This window comes from Chelonia mydas, chromosome 2 (assembly GCF_015237465.2).
Source record: "Chelonia mydas isolate rCheMyd1 chromosome 2, rCheMyd1.pri.v2, whole genome shotgun sequence".
In the NCBI taxonomy this organism is placed as follows: Eukaryota; Metazoa; Chordata; order Testudines; family Cheloniidae; genus Chelonia; species Chelonia mydas.
Window position 1 is genome coordinate 260,491,400 of NC_057850.1, and position 22,074 is coordinate 260,513,473.

The window sequence follows — 22,074 nt, forward strand, 5'->3', positions numbered from 1 at the left end:
GCCTCATCTGGAGTACTGAGTCCAGTTTTGGGCCCCACACTACAAGAAGGATGTGAATAAATTGGAGAGAGTCCAGCGAAGGGCAACAAAAATGATTAGGGGCTGGAACACATGACTTATGAGGAGAGGCTGAGGGAACTGGGATTGTTTAGTCTGCAGAAGAGAAGAATGAGGGGGGATTTGATAGCTGCTTTCAACTACCTGAGAGGTGGTTCCAGAGAGGATGGTTCTAGACTATTCTCAGTGGTAGAAGAGGACAGGACAAGGAGTAATGGTCTCAAGTTGCAGTGGGGGAGGTTTAGGTTGGATATTAGGAAAAACTTTTTCACTAGGAGGGTGGGGAAACACTGGAATGCGTTACTAGGGAGGTGGTAGAATCTCCTTCCTTGGAAGTTTTTAAGGTCAGGCTTGACAAAGCCCTGGCTGGGATGGTTTAGTTGGGGATTGGTCCTGCTTTGAGCAGGGGGTTGGACTAGATGACCTCCTGAGGTCCCTTCCAACCCGGATATTCTATGATTCTAAGGTCCGTTGAGCTATCAGCCCCTGCCTGTAAATCCCTTCCGAAAGCTCACCTCGGCTGTGATGCCTACAGAGCTCTGCCAGCTGACAAAGGGAAGGGAGAGAGGATGAAATCTACAGACAAGGTTAGAGGGCAACTTGGATGTCGTATTTATAGATTCCAAGGCCAAAAGGGACCATTGTGATCATCTGGTCTGACCCCCTGTATAATACAGGCCAGAGGACAACCCCCAAAATAATTCCTTGAGAAGAGCTCTTTAGAAAAACATCCTACCTTGGTTTTAAAATGACCAGTAATAGAGAATCCACAGGACTAAATGGCGGTGAATCATCCTGCAATTTACATGGTCTAATCATATCCACACATTTATAACATGCCCATCACCATAGTATCTAAGCAAAACCAACGCACTGGATTTGTAACGAAGCCTATACCAAGCCTCTTCCCCCCAAGTATGTTTGCACCTGCAGTATATAGTGCCAGACTGTTTGCCCCACACTTAAATCTGGGTGCAAATACTTCACTCTCTAAATGCTGCACTACGTACCCACCGTTAAAAGGCGCCCACCAACATCGGAGGGGGGCCCTGAAAAGCTGGCTCAGACGCGTGCCCAAGTTTCACTAACTCTAGACCTCTGAGGACTCTACTCATGCAAGTGGGTCCATGGAGGGCTGGGGGATCAGACCCCTAGTCTCCTAAATGTAAAGAGACTGATTTGTAATGCAGAGGGGACGGGCTTTGCTGACAGTGCAAGCGTGGGAAGGTTTGCCACAGCAGGCATGCAGAAAACAAAGGGTTTGCATGACTGCTCTGTGGGCTGATGGGAAGTGTAGTTCTCCCTCTCTGATAAGGTTAAACATCTGTGCTGTGATCACAGGCAGCTTCAGTACCTTCCGGGGAAGGACTACAGCTCCCAGGAATGCTTTGCAGCTCTGCAGGAGTAAAAGCCTTACAATAGAAGGGACTCTATGGGGCTAAGACAGCTGCACATGTGATCTCTGTGGGTAACTGCCTTATTCCTCAGCATCCTTAGTTTGTCAGGGTTTGCTTTAAAAAAAAATCCCTCATAGTCCTGCCTGCAGATCGCCCCCCTTTTTCTTCTATCTAATCTTTCACTGCCTTTCCTGGTAACCTGAAATCAGACCAGAGTCTCTCTGCACTGGCAGCCATTAAGAGAGAAAAAACGGGCAGGGGGAATAGGAATCTCTAAATACTGATTGATTAAAAAAAACGGATCTGGGGTCCTCATGGTCTGCGGAGTTCCAGCCAAGAAAACCCATCTACACCCGGTTCATTCCAGCACCAGAGGGGAATGGCTGAGGAGATCTCCGCTCAGGTAGGACATTTACCTTGAACATTGTGTTTGCAGATAAATTAGAAATACACCGAAGAATCTGTCATGAAGCAGATGGCAATCTCAGTTACAATGGTGTAAATCCAGAGCAGCTCTACTGAATTAAGTGGAGTAGCTCCAGATTTACACCAAGACCAGGATGTGTCTCTGTGTCCTGATACTCAGCTTGAGCCAACCAGTTAGGCTGCAGCTAGGGTGACCAGATAGCAAGTGTGAAAAATCGGGACAGGGATGGGGGGGTGATAGGCGCCTGTATAAGACAAAGCCCTAAATATAGGGACTGTCCCTATAAAATCGTGACATCTGGTCACCCTGGCTGCAGCCTGCAGGTTTCTAAATACATAGGCGGAGACTTGGATTTCATTCTACTGGAGCAGTTTCTAATGAAAGGGTAAAATACCTCTCTGCTGGGACTCCACTATAAAGTCATCGATTCCAATGCCAGGCAGGACCGTTCATTGTAATCATCTCGTCTGACCTCCTGGGTAACACAGGCCAGAGAACGGCCCCAGAGTAATTCCTGGAGCAGAGCTTTTAGAAAACCCTGCCTAGGAGCAGGGAACATATATATTCGAGCTGCCCCATCTGCCCTACGCAGGAAAGCGGTGCCAGGCTGTCATATCTGAGGGGATATGACCTACAGCACTGCATCTCTCCATAGAGCATTTGTAGCCGTCGTCAGGTGCATGTTCCATTTGAAAACGTGGCCCGAGATGGCTGAGAAGTGCACTCGGGCTGAAGAACCTCATTTTGGAGATGGGGCATGGAAGGGGATCATCTAGATTAGTTTTAGACTGGAGCGCAGGTTAGAGGCTGAACCAGGACTCGGGGTTTATATTCAGCAGCACAGAGCCCGGCTGTTCTTGTGAGATTTCATCCCCAAACGGCAGAGAACTCACGGGAGAAGCTGATCTCACAAGTCTTGTGCCACATGAGGCCAAAATCACACGAGAACAGGTTCCAGCTTCATCTTAGCCAGAAGAGGAAAATAAGACCCTGCCAGGTTTAGAATCCAACCTAGAATCAAAACCATAGGGCGAGCTTTGGAGCTGGGGATCCGTATCCAGCCCCTCGGCTTTCGAAGGGGTTTGGATCGTAGGTCCTGCAGCATTAATAGCTATGGTCTTTGGGAAGAGAATTAGAAAAATAACCTGTGGTTATGGTCACCTAAATGTGTTACTGTTCTGCAAAGGCTGGGCATGTTCTTTGGAGGAGCTCAAAGTAACGATCCCTGCAGACAAACCATTCCTCGGCAAGGCAATGCCATGTATTGTAGGTAACCAGCTCTGTATTTGCACCCACAAGACAAGGCATATGCCTGTAGCTAGTTGAAGGGCAAATGGCAGGTTTCAGGAAGGTAAGTACCGCACAAGGGTTCCAGAACTGAGCATTCTCACAATCCCGTTACAAACCCTCGGGTTCCCTGAATTTGTTCACCTACTTCCTACTTCACACACTGTTAACCCCCCGCCCACACACACACACACACACACACACAGCAGCTTTTAACCTCACACCGGTACCATTAGCCCTTCATGTTCCAGGTGGGCACTGAGCGGGTCGCTGTTTGTGTTTCAGAGGCTGGTAACATTTGAGGATGTCAGTGTCTATTTCTCCCCGGAGGAGTGGGCGATTTTGGAGGAATGGCAGAGAGAGCTTTACCGGGACGTCATGAGGGAGAATTATGAGCTTCTGATCTCAATGGGTAAAAATCAACAATCGTTTTGCCTTCACTTTATGGATAGCCTGATTCTGGGCATGTCTGGGGGGACTTCAGTTTAGTCACTTTGGACCACATTTTTAAGGGTTTGATTTCAATAAGAGTTAGGCCCGTAGGTGCTTCTGAAATCCCACTAGGTGCCGATCTGCATTTTTAGGCATCTGAATATCTTTAAACATCTGGCCCTTTCTCTTTCTCCATCATGGTGAAGCTGTGGGCCTGATTCTGAGCTCAGTTACACTAATGTAAATCTGGAGTAACTCCAGCGAGGTCCATGGAGATTCACCACTGTAAACATGGTTTAAGTGAGAGCAGAATCATACTCTGTGAATGGAAATAAGGCAGTAACATGCCTCGAATCTGACCCACTAATCTGGAAATGGGGGTGAACAGTGAAATGGCAAAGTTTACAGATGATATAAAATTATTCAAGACAGTGAAGTTCAAAGCAGACTGCGAAGAGCTACAAAGGGATCTCACAAAGCTGGGTGATGGGGCAACAACATGGCAGATGAAATGCAACCTTGACACGTGCAAAGTAACGCACACTGGAAAAAATAATCCCGACTGCACATCTATAATGATGGGTTCTAAATTAGCTGTTACCACTTAGAGAGATCTTGGAGTCACCATGGATAGTTCAGCTCAGTGTGCAGCAATGGTCAAAAAGGCGAAGAGATTGCTAGGAACTATTAGGAAAGGAATAGAAAATAAGGTAGAACATTTCACATACCATTATGTAAGTCCCTGGTGCCCCCACACCTGCTATACTGTGACCAATTCTGGTCACCCCATCTCAGAAAGGATACAGGGGAACTGGAAAAAGTTCAGAGAAGGGCAACAGAGATGATCAAGGTTATGTAACAGCTTCCATATGAGGAGAGACTAAAAAGATTAGGGCTGTTCATCTTAGCAGAGACGACTCGTGGGGATATGATAGAGGTCTATAAAATCATGACTGGTGTGGAAAAAAGTGTTATTTGCCCTTTTCCACACTACAAAAACTAGGGATCACCCAATAAAATTAATAGGCAGCAGGTTTAATACAACCAAGAAGTACTTTGTCACACAATGCACAATTAACCTGTGGAACTCATTGCCAGGGGATGTTATGAAGGCCAAAAATATAACTGGGTTCAAAAAAGAACTAGATAAGTTCATGGAGGATAGGTCCATCAGTCAAGATGGGCATGGATGCAAAACCATGCTCTGAAGTGTTTGCCAGAAGATGGGTGGATCACTCCAGCTGCCCTGTTTTTTACAGTTCCCTGAAGTTCTGGTACCAGCCATTGTTGGAAGACAGGATACTGGGCTAGCGGGACCATTGGTCTGACCCAGTACAGCCGTTCTCATGTTCTTAACTGCTGACTTGTGGCGTATCCCTCCTCAATACAGTTCTCTGAAAAATGCCCTCCGAGTTGGTTTGTTTTGCAACTTTTTTTCTGCAGATCATCATCGCGCTAGATGACGCGTGCAATAGAAACGCCCGTTCATTCATGCATTTACTCTAGAGCATTCTTCCTCTAGGGTAGCCCACAAACTCACCACCATCCACCGGAACAAATATTCTCTTAAATATTCCTCTTCGTTGCTGTAGAGCAGAGGTACCCTCGCTTTTTTGCTGCACCCCTTCTCCACAGGAGTCACATAACAGCCCACCCCCAAACTCCCACCCAACTGGGGCAAAAGCAACTCACCAAGCAGGGCAGGTGGCTCACCCCGAGGTCAGGGCAGGACCTGGCTGACTACGTCTCCAGAGAAGCCCACGGCAGCACAGTGCAGGACTAGACCAGGGCACCTTGTGCTTCCTCCCCCTGCCCAGAGCCTCTAGCTCCTGCAGGCTCCTGCAGCTGGGGCCGGTCAGGCCTGTGGGCCAGGGCAGGACAGCAGCGGGGACAGTGCACAAGGAGTCCCCAGCAGTCAGGGAGCAGGAGGAAGAAGAGAGCAGCAGGCTGCTGCCTGGATGGGGTGGGGCTGCACTCCCCCTCCCACCCCAAGTGCTAGGGGCTTCCTGCATGTTATTTTTCCACATTTAAAATCCAGGGTCCTGATCTTTCAGAGATTTCGGACCAGGAGTGGTGCTTACTCCCTTGAAAGCAGTGGAATGACTCATGGCAGTCAGCACCACTCCCTGTAGTGAGTTGTTTGCAAGATAAAACCCTTACACACACAACAACAGCTCCACGGACGCCAGGAGTAGCAGAGTGCGGCACGGCCCCCTTGGGCCTGCCTCTGCCAGGTCCGCAAAGTCACTCGGTGCAGTTTATTTACAGGCTTGTTCCCATCTGCAGGCAGGAGGGAAGAGCTACCTCCCTGCTTCCACTCTCTGCCTTTTCCCTGCCTTCCCCTGAGGCTTTTATACAGCCCCAGGTTAATCAGGCGGCAGCTGTCTCTGCTTCCCCAGTTAGGACCAGGTTAGCTCCAGCCAGCTCTGATTTATTCCCCTGAATGGGAGCTGGCCTGACAGAGGGCTGAATCGGCAACCCTTTGCCCAGCGCCCTGTCACACCAGGGGTGTTATAATCACTGACATCAGGGGGGACTGTCCCTTATTCCACACACGCTGCGACTGGAACAATTCTCAGTGGAATACAGAAGTAGGACGTTCTGCGTAACAGAGGGGTGGGTGGTGATGTGGTACTGGAAAGAGACCCTCCGGCCCACCCACCCAGCGGTGTCTGTGCACCACTGTCCCAGGCCTCATCCACACCAGTGACCTGGCAGGCATGTTGCCCAGCGCCGGCCAGTCCCCTTGTGTGAGGCCACTGTATTCCCATGCCATGGACCACGTTGCCAGCCAGGCTCGGCTGCCTGGCGAGTAGGCCCCGGGCTGCGGCTGTCCAGGCAAGACACCCCCTCCCCATTGAGTCCCGTTGCTGCGTAAGGCCAGGAAGGGGATAGCGCCATCTCGCCCACTTCTCTTGCTGGTGAGATGGGGGGGCAGGCCCGGGAGCTGCAAACGGTGCCCACCCAGACTCCTGAGTGCCCAAAATCGGAGGGAACCGTCTCCCAAGCGGTTGCCATGGCACTGGCTGTCGAGGGTACCGGCCCTGAAGGATGCAGGGCAGCGCAATGGATAGCCCTATGCTACCTAGGGGGCTGTATCTCTGTATCCAATCCAAGGGAGGGCGGGGGGCAGCCCGCTACACGGGCTCTCCATGGTGGGAGAGCTGTGCGGGGTGGAGAGGCATGCTAGGCCCAGTCTCTGTGTCCCAGGAGGGTAGCCCCAGCTGGAGGGAGGCCCCTGCCAAGATGAGAGTCCCTGGGGGAGAAGGAGACCGGGCTGAGTGGAGAGATGCTCCCTCAGATGGGGTGGGGGCAACACACACCAAAGCAGGGGACCCTCCTGAGGGGCAGGGGAGCAGGGAAACCCACCCTTGGGAGGGATTAGGAAGAGTGGGGCTTGCAGAAGCAAGACCCTCTCTGGGAGGGGAGTTTTCACCTTGCCAGGGGGCACATTCACCAGGAGGAGGGGACCTTGTCAAGGGGCCACAGAAGACGCTGAAGCCTGGGAGATGCAAAAGGAAACTAACTGGGTCTGCCTTGCGCTCTCAGCAGGTCATTCTGTTACGAAACGTGACCTCCCGCCACGGACCGAGCAAGGGGAGGAGCCGCCACGTCCCAGGGCGTGGAGCGACGCAGAGGAAAAGGGGACTCTGCAGAGCTGCTTCACAGGTGAGGGAGCAGACCTGCTCCAGAACGCACAGGCGTAGGCCCTGCCGGCCCTAGCCGGCGGAAATGGGCTCACAGCTTCCTAGGGAGGAGCTGCATTTAAACACGAAGCTTTGAGGGCTGCTCCACTGGTTCTTTCTTGGCGGATGCCGCCAGGGCAGAAACGGAGCGAGGCCACCATTCCACGAGCTCTTCAGGTTACAGGGTTTCTCTTCCGAGCTTCAGATTTTTACCTCTTCGTTGTCACATCTTGGTGGGCTGAGCTCTCAAATGCCATTCGAAGGTTTTGTTCACCAAGAGCTTCTTGAATTTTTTGCTACAAATTTACCTCCTCGTCGGTTAATCTCGCTCTCAGATCCATCCTCCGTTTCTTCAAGTGGTTCGTTATTCTCTGGGCAGTGGGGGTGTAGCGACACGGGACTCACTGGCACAGCGCCTCCCGCTGGTCATCCTGGGAATTAGCTCTCCAGCCTCCGGAGCACCCCCCGCAGGCCAGGGTCCTGCTTGCCTCAGGCCCCCATGTCCCCCCCCCGGACCCCGGTGCCCCTCTACATCAGGGTTCTGCCCCCTGCAGTACCCCTGCACACTGGGTCTCCCCTCCCTGGGGAATCCCCACCCCCTATCCCCACCTGGCCTCAGCGGCTACTGCGACTCCTCACCTAGCCCCCACACACTGGGGCAGACTGCAGTCATCATCGGCAAGGAGGGTTTGGACCTGCTGCCTTTGCCTAACCTTGGGCTGCCCCTTTGCAACCCCAGTACCTGCTTTAGACCTTCAGCAAGGCCTGCAGGCTGGGGGTTTTCCAGCCTGGAGCCCCCCAGCTCCTCTGGCCTTTCCCCAGCACTGCTCCACTCTGGGTACCCTGTTGAGCTCCCAGGCAGCCAGGCCCATCTCTCTCCACAGCTAGAGAGAGACTGCCTGAGCCTCTGGCCCACAGCCTTTTATAGGGCCAGCTGTGGCCTGATTGGGGTGTGGCCCCAGCTGTGGCTGCTTCCCCATCAGCCTAGCCCTTGGCTCGCAGCCCCAGCCCTCTCCCAGGGCTGGCTGTAACCCTTTCAGGCCCGGAGCAGGTGACCACCCCGCCTCAGGGGGCCTATCGTTTTCAGGCTGTTGGCAGTTTGCAAACTGTTCGTTTTGATGATTTCGATTCATTATTAGTGCTTCTTATAGTGCTATGTGGTTGGGAAAATTAAGACACATGATATTGTGTGTGCTTCCTGTCTCGGAGAATAGCAAATAAGAAATCAAGAATAGCACATGATTAATAGCACGCTTTCTGGTGTGGATTTTCCTACTCAATCTTTTCTGTGAAAATTTTTGGAATGTCGGGTAATTTTTACAATACGGTAGACTCTCAGAGTTACGAACACCAGAGTTACGAACTGACCCGTCAACCACACGCTGCATTTGGAACCGGAAGTGCACAATCAGACAGCCGCAGAGACCTTGAAAAAACCCCCACCAAAGACAGTACGGTCCTGTGTTAAACGTAAACTGCTAAAAAAATAAAGGGAAAGTTTAAAAAAAAAGTTTTGACAAGGCAAGGAAGCTGTTTCTGTGCTTGTTCCATTTAAATTAAGATGGTTAAAAGCAGCATTTTGCTTCTGCACAGTAAAGTTTCAAAGCGGCATTAAGTCAATGTTCAGTTGTAAACTTTTGAAGGAACAACCCTCGGGCTTTGTTCCGAGTGACGAACATTTCAGAGTTACGAACAACCTCCCTTCCCGAAGGGCTCGTAACTCTGCGGTTCTGCTGTATGTGACAGTCATCTTAATCTTCCTAAGTAACCAGCAGTGCGACCTTCTGGCTCACTGCAAACTGATGTGACCTGACAGCATTTTTTAAAATCTATCTTTCATGCATGCCACCTAGTGTTCAAATAATAAAGACGATCCTGGGAGCAATTTTATCTGTAACCAGCAAATTCTAAGAAATCTTGGAAAGGAGGAAGCAGCATGTATAGTGGGAGTACGGTCTCCTGAGTTGTGTTCCCAGCTTTCTGTCACTAACCTATTGTGTGACTTCTGCCAAGCCACTAGATCTCACTGTGCCTCAGTGAGCCACTCTGTAAAACGGGTATGATACCAATACTGCTTACCTACCTATCTCACAGCATGGGTTTGGGGGACTAGATAATGCCAGTAAAATGCTTTGAGATCCTAACATGGAGGCAACATCCTGTTGGCACGATGACTTCCTACAAAAGTTCAAAATCTTTTAAACCTTGTATCTGTAGACATGGAGGTGGTACAAGGGGCCTATAACCAGTGCTGCTGCGAGACACACCTTCATGGGATTACACTGGAAATCAGACAGAGTTGATATTAAGAGTTTTACCTTCCCTTGCAATAATATTCTGAACTCTTGTCTCTGTGTTGTAGATGATGACAACTTTACTATAAAATCAGAACCACCTGACCCCTTACCAGAGAGATCAGAAGAGAGTCTCTCCATGTTTCCAGACTGGAGAAATGCCTACAAGATCCAGTGCAAACCACAAAGGCAACAGATGTACCATGCAGGAGCCAAGCATGAGAAGCTAACTATAAAATTAGAGCCAAGTGAGCCCTCATCAGAAAAGTCTGAAGAAGATCTTTCCACATCTTCAGACATCTACAGGATCCAGTGCAAACCAGAAAGGCAGCAGATGAACCCCACCGGAGCAGAGAATGAGAACCTTACTGTGAAATTAGACTCCCCCGAACTATCACCGGAACAGTCCAAAGACACTGTTCTTGAGTCTTCAGACTGGGACAGCATCTTCAGGATCCCTTGCAAATCAGGAAGGCAGCCGGTGAGCCTCATTGAAGCCGCCCATGAGACCTCTGCTATAAAACTGGAGGTCCCGGACCGATCATCAGAAACACACCAAGAGAACGTGGCCATGAATCCAGACTGGGGGAATGTCTGCAGGGTCCCATGCAGATCACAAAGGCAGCTGAGGAGCACTCTAGGGGCTGAGGCTGAACAATCCAGCTTTGGCAACATGGAGAATTTTGCACTTTTCCAAGGACACCTGAAGAGAGAAATGCCATACGTGTGCATGGAATACAAAGACAACTTTGCGGATCAGGTTGGCCTGGAACCACACCAGGGAAAGCTCCCACTGGAGGCTCCATTTAACTGGACTGATTGCGGCAGCAGCTTTGGGCCGATGTCCCTTCTCATGACTCATCAGGAAACCCACATGGGAGTGAGGCCGTACATCTGCACCGAATGCAAGAAGGGCTTCAATCACAAACAAGACTTGATACGGCATTACCGTATCCACACGGGAGAGAGGCCCTATCAGTGCACTGAATGCGGGAGAAGCTTCATCCAGAAAACGCACCTTATAACGCACTTCCGAATCCACACGGGCGAGAGGCCGTTTCCATGCACCGAGTGTGGGAAAAACTTCAGGAAAAAAACCCACCTGGTGCGGCACCAGAGGACTCACTCAGGAACCCGGCCGCTTCCCTGCTCTGTATGCCAGAAGAACTTCAGCCACAAGCAAGATCTCGCCAGGCACCAGCAGATCCACACAGGGGAACGGCCGTTCACGTGCACCGAGTGTGGGAAGAACTTCAGCTGGAAGAAGAATCTCATCACCCACCAGCGTATCCACACGGGGGAACGGCCCTTCAGCTGCGTCAAGTGTGGGAAAAGCTTCAGCTGGAAGAAATACCTCATCACGCACCAGAAGACCCATGAGGAGAAGAGACTGTACAACTGCCCTCACTGCGACAGGAGCTTCTGCCAGAAGTCCGTGCTCACCATGCACCAGAAGACACACCTCGAGAGGCGATCCTACACCTGCGCCATATGCCAGAGGAGCTTTGGCCACAAGCAGGACCTCATAAGGCACCACCGGATCCACACCGGAGAGAGACCCTTCGCCTGCAGCGAATGCGGGAAGAGCTTCAGCCAGAAGACTCACCTGGTTACCCACTTCAGGATCCACACAGGCGAGAGGCCGTTCCTGTGCAGCGAATGCGGGAAAGGGTTCAGCAAGAAAACCCACCTGATGAGGCACCAGCAAATCCACACAGGGGAGCGGCCCTTCAGGTGCACCCAGTGCGACAAAGGCTTCAGCTGCAAGAAGAACCTCCTCACCCACCAGCTGATCCACTCGGGGGATGTGACCCTCTATGCCTGCGCCGAGTGTGAGAAGAGCTTCACCTGGAAGAAGAACCTCATCACCCACCAGAAGATCCACGCGGGGAAGAAGCCGTTCATCTGCACCGAGTGCGGGAAGAGCTTCAGCCAGAAAACCCACCTGAACGCCCACCAGCGCATCCATACCGGAGAGCGGCCCTTCCCCTGCGCCCAGTGCGGGAAGGCCTTCAGCCAGAAGTCCATCCTCATCACACACCAGAAGACCCACCTGGGCAGCCGGCCCTACGCCTGCACGGAGTGCGAGAAGAGATTCAGCCACAAGCAGGACCTGAAGAGACACCTGAGGATCCACACAGGAGAGAGGCCCTATGCATGCACCGAGTGCGGCAAGAGCTTCAACCAGAGGACACACCTCATCACGCACTACAGGATCCACACCGGGGAGAGGCCCTTCCCCTGCGACCTCTGCGGGAAGCGCTTCAGCAAGAAAACACACCTCATGAGGCACCAGAGAGTGCACGCAGTGGTAAAGCCGCACGTGCGCTTACTCAACATGGGGGCCATCGCCATGGGGAGCCAGCTTTCGGTCTCGGTTGGAAGTCCTATCTCCCTCGGGGATCCGCTGAAGGAGGAGACCATATACATTTATCAGCTGTGAAAGAAGAGCAACACTAGACACCTGCCCGACGGAGCTGAGCAAGGAAGGTGCAAGGAAGAAGCTTCTTGTCAAATAACCACTCAGAATCCAGACACTGCTGAATGTGAGAGAAGCTTCACTCTTGCTCCACAGCAAGGCCACATGCCTGGACCCAGTATGCAGGAGCAGGTCCAGTCTAACCGTCCAGCTCCTGTTCCCACCAGCAAATGCGCACAGAGCAGAATCCGTGTCTCTTTATCAGGCTGAAGTCTGCAGATAAACTTTATAGCACTCCAGGGACCAGCCTAGCGCTGGGACCCTAGAGGAAAGGTTCGTCTCCTCTCTCAGGTTAATTAGTGGCCTCACACAAAGAACATACTTTGGCCCCAATTTGCAGCAAGTTGCCTTAGTTGCACACGCAGAAGTTGAGTGCATCTGTCTGTGCCCCCGAAAGTGCATCAGCCTACGCAAGACGAGCAACTGCCTGCACAAAGCACGCTTGGGGTGCAATACTTGTGAGCACTGCTAAAGAATCCCCCTGGAAACACGTCCCTTTGTATCCGGGATGTGAGAAGAACGTCCACCACAACTGGACATTTTAAAGGTCACAAGACAGTCCACATAGACATTCACGGGAGTCTGCCGGGAGGAATATAAGCTTCGCTACTAGGTCCTGCTTCAGTCTACTCTGCAGATCTGAACCAGGAGAGCAAAGACAGAACTGCAATGAATGTGTGAAAAGCTGCTATCGATATTTATATGTAAATTTCAAATGGGATCATCGCAGGAATCAACAAACCACAAAGACTGCCCTCAGTTGTACAGTAGCCCCTGAAAACGTGAGAAATGGGGGGACACAGTGTCCGGCATGTAGAACGTTTTCAAAAGAAGAGGAGTAAAGGAATAACCAAGATACCCTGTTATCACCTCTGTCAGCCACTCCCCCTGCACCCCGTATCCGCAGGGTGGCAGAGGACACTGAACACGAGTTGGCAGGAAGCCGTAGTGGGAAACAGTTTCGAACAGAACCATCATTTCTCCTTGAACTGCTCCTGGAAATACTGGAGTGTATTTCAGTGGCGCATCAGCACACGCTGCAGTGACCAAACCAGGGGCTTTCCGTTCAGGCAGTGGGAATGTCTACCTAGCTCTTCTCTCATTTGGCTCGTACATCCGCAGCAGAGAGCAGCTCGATGGGTTTCAGAACCGGGCGCACCATGAGAATCCGAGCACCGTCTGCTTCCCCACAGGGACCCAGGGCTGTTATTGCAGATGTTAGCTCTAGCTTGCACAACGAGCGTGCTGAGTATCAGACACGCTCACCACCGTCTAGCCATGACACACTAACAGGGCTTAAATTCGTCCGGAGCAGAAATATTGGTAAATATTCCCGAGCCCCAGCGTACCCTGTGGGGTGGAGCCCCCGCCTGCCCTGAGACCCGGTGTGCCCCCCCCTCCCCTACCCCCATTGCGGCTATATCCCAGAGCCCCGCCACAGGGCAGAATCCCCGAGCTCGCCCCACCAGCCCAGTGACTGGAGCCCTGAGCCTCCCCTCCACCCTGCTGGGCCCTGGAGTTTTTATAGCATGGTGGGGGGAGGTGAGAGGGGTTCTGGGAAATAATCTATAAGAATTTAAGCTCTGCCCACTAATACTGCAGCCTCTGTAGTAGTATTTAGATATTCTCTGCTTCTGTGGATGACTTGTTCATCCACAGAAGCAGAGAATATCTAAAGTCGCATTCAGTGTCCTGCGTAAAGCGCAGGTACCTTGTCGTGAAAGGGATGGTACGACTGGTGTTACAGCACTTACCGTTCCCAGGCGGTCTAGGGGCCAGTCTGAGCTGTCCAGCGTCTAGGGGCTTGTCTCTTCTCCCCACATCGCTGGAGTATCTGAAAGCCTCCCAGTAAAACCAGCCCCCCTATTGCTGCCATTGGAGGGTTTTAAGGGCAGGTTGGACAAACCCTGTCAGGGATGGTCTAGTTATTATGCAGTCCTGCCCTGAGTGCAGGGACTGGACGGGATGACCTCTCGAGGGCCCTTCCAGGCCTGTGGTTCTATTTCTTTCTTCCGTCCCTACAGGCGAGAAGCAGGTTTGGTGGACACGGACACACACAGCCTGGGGCAAATAAAGAACGTGGGTTTAATGTTGTGCAATGTAATATACGTGGGGGGAAAGTTACTGAGAAGGGGACTGTAGAGATCCGTGAGCTCAGAAAATGCCTGCCTTGGTTTGTAAAGGCAGCGTGGCGTGAAAAGGCAGGAAATCCCCTCCTGTCCCTGCACGTTGTAACGCTCGCTGAAAGGGCTTCCCTCGTGCCACGCTGAACCTGCAGCGTCAGGGGCTGGAGTTTGCTGCTCATTGTAAATGGAGCGAATTTGATCTGGAACCCACTGAGGCAGAATCAGCGTTAACTGCCCCACCCCCCGGTGCTGTTTCGACAGGGGCCTACCTGTCTGGCCACACTCACACTCAAGGTAAAGTCCCATAGCAGTAGGGCCGCCAACGTGGGGCGGGAGGGGGCAAAGGGGGCAATGGCCCAGGGGCCCCCGGCCCCCACCCCGAGCGCCAACTCCGCAACTCCCATTGGCCGGGAACTGCAGCCAATGGGAGCTGCGGGGGCAGTGTCTGCGGGCAGCAGCGTGTGGAGACACCCTAAGCCCCCTGCCTAGGAGCCGCTGCGAGAGGGGTGTGTGGGTCGCTTTCGAGAGCCGCCCAAGGTAAGCGCTGACCCCCTCCTACAACCCAGCCCCCTGCCCCAGCCTAGAGCCCACACCCCCTCCTGCACCCAACATTCTGCCCCAGCCCAGAGCCTGACCCCTCACCCCCTCCCACACCCAAACTCCCTCCCAGAGCCCGGACCCCCTCCCACACCAAACTCCCTCCCAGAGCCCGGACCCCATCCCACACCCAAACTCCCTCCCAGAGCCCGGACCCCTCACCCCCTCCTGCACCCAAACTCCCTCCCAGAGCCCTGACCCCCTCCTGCATCCCAACATTCTGCCCCAGCCCAGAGCCTGACCCCACACCCCCTCCCACTCCCTCCCAGAGCCCGGACCCCCTCCCACACCCAAACTCCTTCCCAGAGCCTGACCCTTCACCCCCTCCCACACCCAAATTCCCTCCCAGAGCCCGACCCCTCACCCTCTCCCACACCCAAACTCCCTCCCAGAGCCCGGACCCCCTCCCACACCCAAACTCCCTCCCAGAGCCCCGACCCCCTCCTGCACCCCAACATTCTGCCCCAGCCCAGAGCCCGACCCCTCACCCCCTCCCGCACCCAAGCTCCCTCTCAAGGCCTGCACCCCAACCCCCCTGCCCCAGCCCAGAGCCTGCACACCCTCCCACATCCAAACTCCCTCCCAGAGCCTGCATCCCCACCTCAGCCTGGTGAAAGTGAGGGAGGGTAGGGGAAAGCGAGCGACAGAGGGTGGATGGAGTGAGCAGGGGCGGGGCCTCGCAGAAGGGGTGGGATGGGCGTGGCCTCGTGGAGGGGGCGGGGCAAGTGTCTTCAGGTTTGTGCAATTAGACAGTTGGCAACCCGACCATGCGGACATGAGCAAGCCCTGGCTGTGCCAGAAGTAGGGTGACCAGATAGCAAATGTGAAAAATGGGGACAGGGGGTGGGAGGTAATAGGCGCCTATATAAGACAAAGCCCCAAATATCGGGACTGTCCCTATGAAATCGGGACATCTGGTCACCCTAGCCAGAAGAGCACTCCCAGCAGCACAGCCCGCTGGGCACCAGCCAGCGCAGGGGACACCGCCCAAATGTCAGGCGGACCACGTCCGCGCGGGCCCAGCTTGTGCGTGCACAGGGGCCCGGACTTGCTGCCGGCCGGCCTGCGTAGCAGCGTACAGAGTTACAGTCTCGTCTGTACAGCAGCATGTCTGTATTCTCATTTTGTAAATAAAACTAGTCCCTGTACAAACCAATGTGTTTCAGTGGCGAGGTTAAAATAACACACCATGAATTACGCGTCAGCACAGCAGTGAGTACTGGTAAGGTGCTGACAGCCTTCTCCCGGTGACGTCAGGAGCACGCAGCCCCTTGAGAGAACAGGCCCTGGGCACCTCGTACACAATTGCTAAATATTCCTACTCTGTGTACACGGCCTGTTTGCGAGCAGGAGGCGCTAGGGTGGAGAGCAGAGGCTGGTGGCTTTGAGGGACGCCGGTTTGGGATTCTTGTCTGGAGAGTTTTCTACCAACATCTGAACCACTGAGCCATCTTGACCTGCTCTGAGCAAGTTAAGACAACGTGGTGATGACAGCACCTGTGCCCTGTCTACACTAGCGCGCCCACTGTGGCTACCTCGACTTCCACTGGCTTCAGGAGGCATTGGATCAGCCCCCCTGACAAGCAGCTATGGCAGATCATGGAGGTGCTAACGTTGGAAGGGGCAAACTCAGGGCAAGATTCTCCCCCCGGAATCCCATGTTGTGTCCGGAGTCAGATTTTGATGCTCAGCTCCCCCTACGGGCATAGACCTGGGGCAGAACTCCGGCCATTTGCTTGAACCTCTGTGGGGGTGATACGGGGCCACGTATGGAGACTTCCCCCGCAGCGAAGAAGAACGACACAGAGTACGTTAGACACTGCAACAGCCCGCAAAGCCGGCATTAGCCACGATGACTTTAGCTTCTTAAGAGTGTAAAAGTAAATGAAAATGTTAATTGCAGTGGAGACAAAATGTCTCTCTCCCTCCGTCCATATGCATAATTCTCACTATTGCACCTGGCTTCCAATCATTAAGAAAACAAAACTCCACAGGTCTTTAAATACTAGCACGTCTTGTCAGATTCTGTTAAGGGCTTGGATTTTGCCGAGGTTTCTTTCTCCCTTCTTGTACATGCTCCAAGAGGTTAAAATACTGATGATAATGAAAACATACACACTTAAAATAAAACACCACCACCAAGGTGAAACAATGGCCCCCCACGGAGTCACGTCTCACCCTCAAAACAGAATTGTCTAATTATGAAGCCAGTGCAGCAAAGAATATTAATGTAATGCTTTTGTAGTAAGCTTTGGACTTCTCGGGGGAAGGGTGTAAAGCTGCATTTCTGTTTTCCCGTGTAACAATTTCATAAATTCGTAAGAACGGCCAGGCTGGGTCAGACCAATGGTCCATCTAATCCAGTATCCAGTCTTCTGACAGTGCCCAGTGCCAGGTGCTCCAGAGGGAATGAACAGAACAGGTAACCATCAAGTGATCCATCCCCTGTCGACCATTCCCAGCTTCTGGCAAACAGAGGCTAGGGACACTTCATCCCTGCCCATCCTGGCTAATAGCCATTGATGGACCTATCCTCCATGAATTTATCTTGTTCTTTTTTGAGCCTTGTTATAGTTTTGGCCGTCACAACATCCCCCAGCAAAGAGTTCCACAGGTTGACTGTGCATTGTGTGCAGAAGTTTTAAACCTGCTGCCTATTAATTTCATTGGGTGACCCCTCGTTCTTGTCTTATGAGAAGGAGTAAATAACATTTACTTTCTCCACACCAGTCATGATTTTATAGACCTCTATCGTATCCCCCCTTAGTCATCTCTCTTCCAAGCTGAAAAGTCCCAGTCTTCTTAATCTCTCCTCGTATGGCAGCCATTCCATACCCCTAGTCATTTTTGTTGCCCTTTTCTGAACCTTTTCCAATTCCAATAGACCTTTTCCGAGATGGGGGCGACCAGTTCATAAATGGACACATTTTGAGGCCAGAAGGGATCACTGTGATCCATTAGCCCAGCCTCTGGCATCACACAGGTCACAGACTGTCACCCTGAGCACCTTGCCATGGAAGGGGAAATTCTTCCTCTTCATCATGCAGGGGAATTAACCCTTGTGCTTCAGGGCTTCAGCCAATCACCAACTATTAGAGATCTGGATGGGACATGTATGGAGGGGAAGATTATTCCACATCTGTTACTGATGTGGTCTTACATCTTCCCTGAAATGTTTGGAGCTGGCCAGTGTCACAGACAGGACACTCGCCTAGAAGGATCTGGGGTCTGACCCACTCTGGCAAGTCCTGTGTTCCCAGATAAGTGACACTATTGTGATTGCGTTAAGTGTTTACCTTGTAGACCAACATCCAGTTTCTAGTTAAATACTTCAAGGGAGGATGAATTTACCACTGCCCTGAGCAATCGGTTCCAATGACTGGAGACCCCCAACTCCGCACCAGTGTAACAGTCTCACCCACCAGTGTGCTACCACGCTGCCTTCCTGACTGGGAAGGGCCACACAGGCCAGTTTGTTCTGCTGGCAAAGTAGGCAACTTAACGCCCTGCTCACCCTGATGCCATTTGCCCTGCCGATGGGTCCGTGAGCTCCCCCGCGCATGCACTCGCACCATGGCACTCCCGTCTGGGAGGGGCCCATGGCAGGTGACAGACTGTGACAGGAGCCATCAGGGCCTCGGGTGCAAATCGGATACATTGTGGAATGATCCAAGTCCCCAGACAGCTCCGGGGGGTGGGGGTGGGGGGGACTGATTTATTCTGTATTTTGTGAACCAATCTGGAATTAAACTCTCCAAAAGCTGTTAAAATAACATTACGAACAAACACTCGAACTTAAGAGTCCTGGGTGAACGGCCGCCCCTTTGTGTCTGGCTAGGAACCTCTGGCCACCAGCGACTCAATTCCCTCGGCCTCGCTCCCTATGCGGCCATCTGCTCCAGTGCACCAGAGCACTTCCTAGGGCCGGGCCACCCTCGCAACGCTGCCCCGCCATAGTGGAGACACCACCTCTGCCGCCGAGCGGGTTCTCTGCCCGAGAGCCGGCAGCTCGCTCGATGGGGGTTAGCTCGGTTTAACTGCACTGTACCGGGGGGGGGATTCTTCTCCCCCCCGAGCGACGCAATTATACTGACCTCATTTCCTCGTGCAGACCAGGCCTTAGTTTTAAGCTCTTCAGGGCAGGACCCATCAGTTTGCTACGTCTGGACAGGGCCCAGCACAAGGACGAACAGAACAAATGACGAACAAAGTAGGCATGAGACAGGCACACGAGGTGTCAGTGACCCCAGGATATGGTCTAACAGCCCGAAATCAAGCCCCAGAAGCAGCCATTTACAGGGGCAGGCTAAGGTCTACATTTCAGCCTTAACACTGGCTTAGCCTGTGCGGCTGCTAACTTTATTTCCATTTCACTTTAATGCTCTGAATGTAGGCACGGTTCTGTCCAAAAGCTAGCGGGTGCGGGGGAAGACAGTCGGACAGGGAACGTTACAGGTGGTGAAAAGTAAGGCATAATCCCGTCTGCGGGACATCTTCAAGCCTTCAGCATTATATGGTTTTGGAGGGGCAGGTGAGGGCGAGGTGAGGAGAGCTTAGAAATAAGACTGTCGTGTCACCACTTGCACCTTTTGTGCAAACCCTCGGCGACAGCCCCAGCTCAGATGATGGGGGAGGTGATCTAGCCACCGTGGCCTGCAGCTCCAGAGCATCTCGTAGGCCTTGCGTCCCACACAGTGTAGCGTATATCGTGTGTCCCTCCAAGTAGTGAACAAGGGAAGGCGTGACAGCAGTGCCTCCGCTCCTTCCCCGTGCGGTACGTCCTGCAGAATGCCCAGCCTGGCAATCCTTGCACGCCCAAACTCCCACGGACGTGCAGGCCCCCAGTCTATGGTGTCCTACGTGCGAAGTCTCAGGGATCACAGACTGATTTCACGGGATGGCAGAAGCTCACTGGTGAGACAGTCGTGCTCCCATTCAGTCTCTCTCCTACGCCCTTGCTCAGCTCCCCCCGGCCTACAGGAGTTCTGTGTTCACAGCCTGAACGCTCCGGTGGCCTCTGTCCCCTTCGTGGAGCCCCCGGCGTATCAGGAGGTGCTGCTTCTGGGCTTCCCGCAGTCCCCGCTCTGGTGGGGCCGCTCCCCCGCTTGGTTCCGCTGGTGCTGGACCAGGCTGGGCTTCTGGCTGGAGCGCTTCCCGCACGCGGGGCACGGGCAGGGCCGCTCCCCAGTGTGGATGCCCTGGTGGGTGGTGAGGGCCGACCACCAGCTGAAGCTCTTCCTGCACTTGCTGCAGATGAATTGCCGCTCCCCGGGGAAGGGTCTGTGCCCCGCGGGAGGCTTCTGGAAGGCCAAGGGGTGTGGCTGCCCATGGACGCTCTGTGGGCACTCGCCCCCGGCGAAGCGCCGCTCCCCAGCCTGGGCCAGCTGGGGCACGCTCAGGCCAATCTGCCCCACCGAGCGCTGTTCGTACCCATGGCGGGCATATACAGCACTTCCCAGGTGGCCTTGCTGGTGGGCCCGGAGATCCGGCTGCCAAACCACACCCAGCCCACAGTCACTGCGGGGGAAGGGCCTGTGGCCCGCCAGGCTCTGCGGAGGAGCAAGGAGATGCAGCGTGTGAAGCCGGCTCCGGCTGCACTCAGTGCCCGCCAGCAGCCTCGCCCCCACGTGCCCGCGCTGGTGCGCCCGCAGCATGCCCTGGCTTTTGAAGCTCTGCCCGCCCACCGGGCCCCGGCAGGCCCCATCTCCCCGGTGCGTCTGCTGGTGCTTGGGGAGGTGCTGCTCCTGGCGGGAGCGCTTCCCGCACGCGGGGCACGGGCAGGGCCGCTCCCCGGTGTGGATCCGCTGGTGGACATTCAGAGACGACCCCCAGGGGAAGCTCTTCCCGCACTCGCTGCAGAGGAACTGCCTCCCCCCAGGCTGGGCTTTGGGCGGCCGCATGAGGGGCACCTTGTCTCCCGGCGGGGCCCACTGGTGCTTCTTCCACGTTACCTTCCCCTTGAAGATCTTCTTGAGTTGCCCGTCCCTGGCATGGGACCGCCGGTGCACCGCGAGCATTATGGGGTGGCGGAAGCCCCGCTGGCACTCGGGGTGCGCGTGCCCCCTCTTGCGGGCGTGGGCGTTCTGGTGCGTGAGGAGGGGCTGCTTCTGGCAGAAGCTCTTCCCACACCTGCCGCATTTGTGAGGCTTCTTGCCGGTGTGGGACCGTTTGTGGATGTTGAGGGACGACCACCAGTTAAACCGCTTGCCACACTCGCTGCACACGAAGTGTCCCTTGGCTGGGTGCGTCCTGCAGTTGGACCTCTGAGCGACCTCGTCCTGGCAGCTCTCCCCTGGCCCAGCAGGGGCACTGAACATCCATTCCCTGTCCCCTTCCCGGTGCCCTCTGTGACCTTACAGACGCCTCGGTCCCCAGTGCCCTCCTCCACCAGCCTGGCTCCCACCGGCGTCTTCTGATCCCCGTCACTTTACACTCGTTTGCGCAATTCCTTCTTCTGTCAGGACACTGGAAAATATTCTCCTTTTCTGGGAGCATCTCCTGGGCTGCTGCCTTCTCCACGGGGTCCTCATGTTGCTTCTCTTTCTTGATGTTGTTCACAGGCAAAACTTCTGCAACATTAAAGAAAGAGAGAGTGAGATCCAGATATTACTTCATATGCTGGTAACAAAGGAAAACTCCACTGTTAAGAAACATTCGATTCACAACCGAGTCACCAGAAGAACTTGGTCCAGCAGCAAAAATATACTTAACGCACCCCTGAGTTATCATTCAAGATCAGCTGGCTTCAAAGCACTTACTCTTCTGAATATTTACTGAGCCAGAGAAATGGCCCAAACTGTCACAAATCCCCTTCTTTTACTCACACTGCCTCGTTACTAGCGCAGGGCACCTTGGCCTCTGGGGTAAGGGAAATGCAGACACTTTGCTGGACGGATTGGGTGATTGGAGGGATTTTTAAGGCAATCTGGAGCATTTTAGCTGCAGGCCTCTGGTTCTCTGCAGTCCAAGGAGGTCGTGGTGCAGGCTGTTATGTGGAAGCTGTTTGATAGCCTGTGTGAAAGGAGCTGAGGGTTTCAGCCTAGTTCCTGTTGGACAGGTCTCCACATCACAGAAACCACCCCCACAGCCTCCATGCACTGGCCCTTGTTGGCAGTCTCAGCACAGAGACCAAGGACCAGCTGAGCCATCAAGAGCCATCAATCTCCCTCCCAGGGATGACTCCTCCAAGACCCAGTGGGTGCAGACAGACGAGGGGAAGCTTGCAGTGGTGCTCTGGACTCCGCAAGGCTCTGGCTGCAGCTCCTGTCGTCAGCCCCAAGCACAGTCAGGAA

The 22,074-nt window shown here is 53.6% G+C and overlaps 2 protein-coding genes across 2 annotated transcripts in view; one reads left to right on the plus strand and one right to left on the minus strand.

Annotated features, from left to right (window-relative positions):
- Positions 1-22,074, minus strand: part of GIMAP8 (GTPase, IMAP family member 8) — a 641,187-nt gene that overhangs the window by 235,039 nt on the left and 384,074 nt on the right. The window lies entirely within an intron of this gene.
- LOC114021691 (zinc finger protein 271) lies at positions 386-14,801 on the plus strand. The gene is made up of 4 exons (XM_037891446.2): positions 386-1,857; positions 3,454-3,580; positions 7,150-7,269; positions 9,649-14,801. Exons 1-4 carry the CDS (start codon positions 1,834-1,836, stop codon positions 12,021-12,023), a joined length of 2,646 nt encoding a protein of 881 aa, XP_037747374.1. The 5' UTR covers positions 386-1,833; the 3' UTR covers positions 12,024-14,801.

Bases quoted from the DNA above. Each gene is read 5' to 3' on its own strand.
- LOC114021691 (XM_037891446.2), top strand. From the start codon at position 1,834: ATGGCTGAGGAGATCTCCGCTCAG. The intron at 1,858-3,453 runs GTAGGACATTTA...TTTGTGTTTCAG, and splicing joins CTGAGGAGATCTCCGCTCAG to AGGCTGGTAACATTTGAGGA. The intron at 3,581-7,149 runs GTAAAAATCAAC...TTGCGCTCTCAG, and splicing joins TGAGCTTCTGATCTCAATGG to CAGGTCATTCTGTTACGAAA.